Source organism: Triticum aestivum, chromosome 7B (genome assembly GCF_018294505.1).
Source record: "Triticum aestivum cultivar Chinese Spring chromosome 7B, IWGSC CS RefSeq v2.1, whole genome shotgun sequence".
Taxonomy (NCBI): Eukaryota; Viridiplantae; Streptophyta; class Magnoliopsida; order Poales; family Poaceae; genus Triticum; species Triticum aestivum.
In genome coordinates, this window is record NC_057813.1 from 653,040,067 (window position 1) to 653,043,482 (window position 3,416).

Genomic DNA, 3,416 nt, shown 5'->3' on the forward strand with positions numbered 1-3,416 from the left:
CACAGGAGGAGCTGTTCGCGTCGCTCTCGGATGACGAGGACGAGGATAAGCCAGAGGTGCGTCCCGTTATATGTTGCATATGGAAAATAGGCTTTGAATTTGAGGGTTGTGATTGTAGCGCCAGTCAAATGAGGGATGACCGGCTCTTGTCTGTGAACACGCGGACGGGGATAAAATCTGACCAATTGGGTTGTAGATGCTCTAAAAAGAAGTCGGGCATGACACTATCAGAGTGGAGCCTTGCAGACTGCTGACATGAAGCAGCTGATTCGTGTAAATCCCCCTCAAAAAATAATAGAGTAAAATATACGAGACGTCCTAAAACTGTTGGAGGTATGCCAAGTTAGGCCAAAAACTTAAAAACTGCATATTTGGGTGCGAAAAGTTTGTAAATGTTTACCACCTATACCGAACATGCAGTCTTAGGACCAACTTACACGTCGAATAGCAGAAGTGAAGACTTCAGAGTTGTGAATCTACATTGTAATTTTTTAATACAGACTCATCAACGATCCATCAGTCTGTACTGCTAACATGTCATATGAGAATCTGGGATAACCAGAAAAGGATCACAAGGACCGGCACAAAACAGCCAGTTACAGAATAAGAAGATTCAGGTGCAGACCAAGCTGCTCGAAGGCAGCAACAGATGTTCTAACAAATGGCACATAAAGAGTTTCAGACGCATGACACAAACTTGACATAACCAAAGAGAATACGACGGACCAGGCCCGGTAGCCAGGAGAACTCACTGGCCACCACGTAGGCGGAGCACCAAATGGAGAGTAGACTCCTTCTGAATGTTGTAATCCGCCAGAGTGCGACCATCCTCAAGCTGCTTGCCCGCAAAGATCAACCTCTGCTGGTCTGGAGGGATGCCCTCCTTGTCCTGGATCTTCGCCTTCACATTGTCGATTGTATCCGAAGACTCGACCTCTAGAGTGATGGTCTTGCCAGTGAGGGTTTTCACGAAGATCTGCATGCCACCCCTGAGCCTGAGCACCAGATGGAGTGTGGACTCCTTCTGGATATTGTAATCAGCAAGCGTCCGGCCATCCTCGAGCTGTTTGCCAGCAAAGATGAGACGCTGCTGGTCTGGCGGGATGCCCTCCTTGTCCTGGATCTTTGCCTTGACATTGTCAATTGTGTCAGAGGACTCGACCTCAAGTGTGATGGTCTTCCCGGTGAGAGTCTTCACAAAGATCTGCATCTGAATAGTAGAAAATTGCAAAAAACAGGATAAGTCAGGCATGTATGGACAAAAAAAGAAAGACAAAAGACAAAAACAACAATAATATAAGATATGCATAGTTGGAAATTGCAAGATAAATCAGCACGGTAGGGACGTATACAAAGTTACAAAGAGATCATGAACAATGTGAAGTAAAAGATTTAAACCTTACAATAAATAGTAAATCTGCATCTGTATATTAACAGATAACAACAGCAGAGCAGATGTACATCAAAGATGTGGACTGGAAACTGTTAGGATCTATTTCCAGTTTAAATAATGCAGATTTCTATTTAACAGGTGGATTTAACTGACCCAAATTAGCAGAAATAGATAGAATAACAATAAGGCAGACCCTGGATGAATTCTAACGAGATTCTACTTAACAACATTGGCCAGCCGAGGATCTGGTGCAGAAAAAAACAATCTACCACAGTAGGTCCAACACTAACCGGCAAAATTCTACAATAAACAACTCCAGATGAACCATCACGGGACAGCAATTTCATGGAACAGAATTGACAAGGAGCTCATACACCAATGATCCCCAAACAGTAGCTCGAGACACGGTGATCTCCGCGGATCTACGGAAATCGCCTAGGTGTTTGTACGGACTAATCATGGTATGCATCTAGATTAATAATCCCATAACGTGAACACATAGCTTGGGGGAAAGTTAAATCGATGGCGGGCGCATACCTTGATGGACGTTCGCGAGAGCCGAGATCGACGCTTGTGTTGCGGCGGATTTTGTCGATCGGAGTGGATTGGGGATTGGGGGTGGTCGATGCGTGTGGGGAGCAAAACTGAATTTTATACTGTAGGCCGGGGACGACGGGGAAGAGGCCGGCTCGGTTACGCGCACGCGCGAGAGCCGAACAGAGCGTACGGGTTCGAGAGGCGGCTGCGGTGAATCCGTCCCCACCACGCCGTCTCTGGAAGCCTCTCGAGGTGGGCTTTACGTGCGCCTAAGGCCAACTCCACAAACGGAAGTTCGATTTGATTAGATTTTGTCCCTTTAAAATGTTGATGGATTCGTCCATGTCCGGCTTTGTCCGTTGGATCGTGTGTGCACCCACCGCGCGGCCGCACCCCAAATCACGTCCGTGTTGAACATTATTAAAAAAAATAAGAAAACGAAAATAAAATGACTAAATAAATAAATAAACGCAGTTTAATAAATATAAACTTAGTTAGGGGGTCACGGCCACAAAACGGTCCAGTTTAGCAGTTCATACAGTGCCATAATTAACATAAAAAAATAAAAAACACCGCCGCGTGTCGTGGAATTGTCACGTCAGATGTCCTCGTGAAAGGACTTAGTTGTGGAGCCATCGCAACTAGGAAGCTTGAAGGGGATAAACGGGACAAAGGACACGAGAGTTGGCGCCCACCGTGGGGCCAGCGCACGGTGGATTTGAGTTCTTGAAGGGCAACTTCGAAGGGCTCAAGGGATACGTAGTGGGCCGGATGACCAAAAGTCGTCGCGGCAAGATCTACATCGACGACGAAGACTGAGGCCCCGACGCCGGCTCAATTGAGTACGGGTACCGGGTCCCATTTGAAGGGATCCACGTCTTTATCGGCCGGATTGGTGAGCCGGGGCCTGAGCCGGACAACTGCACCGACCTCGTCGAGACGGCTCAGCGTGCGAAACCCGCTCGAGTTCAACCCGGCAGGAAGCGTGTCTTTGTGGGCTGCGTCCACGGAGAAGAGCTTTCTGAAGGTCCTGAAGATGGTGGTGAGACGGCCGTCCCCTCTGATGGTGATTCGTCCACCGGTTCAACAGATTCTTTGTATCAAGTTCAAGATGGTGCGCTCAGGGGCTGTTCCGATGGCTTTAGTATTCCGGACCTCTGTGAGTCGCCAAATTGGGCAGGAGTCTTTATGGCTGGGACTCAACCCGGACAAAACTTTACAGCCGTAGCCGCAATCACTTCCGGGTTAGGAGCAGCCGGGGCAGGAGGCCCTGTGCGCCCGCCGGCTCAAGTACTGATAGACCTCATGGATAAGCTTACGACCCTGTTAACCGCCACAGTCATTCCTGCAAACAAAGATGAGCATGACGCGGAGGTAGCACAGGTACGTGAAGAGATAGCTCAGACCAAGGAAGCCTTAGCAGCTGAGGACACTAGGCTAGCTACGGAACGGGCGGCTCTCGACGCCCGGGCGCAACGGTTGCAGT

The 3,416-nt window shown here is 48.6% G+C and overlaps 1 protein-coding gene across 1 annotated transcript; it reads right to left on the reverse strand.

Annotated features, from left to right (window-relative positions):
- Positions 1-522: 522 nt before the first annotated feature.
- On the reverse strand, positions 523-2,204 carry LOC123161559 (polyubiquitin). Its single transcript, XM_044579365.1, has 2 exons — positions 1,931-2,204; positions 523-1,210 (listed from the first exon to the last, which is right to left on the reverse strand). The coding sequence occupies exon 2, from the start codon at positions 1,208-1,210 to the stop codon at positions 749-751; it is 462 nt and encodes a 153-aa protein (XP_044435300.1). The 5' UTR covers positions 1,931-2,204; the 3' UTR covers positions 523-748.
- Positions 2,205-3,416: the final 1,212 nt, after the last annotated feature.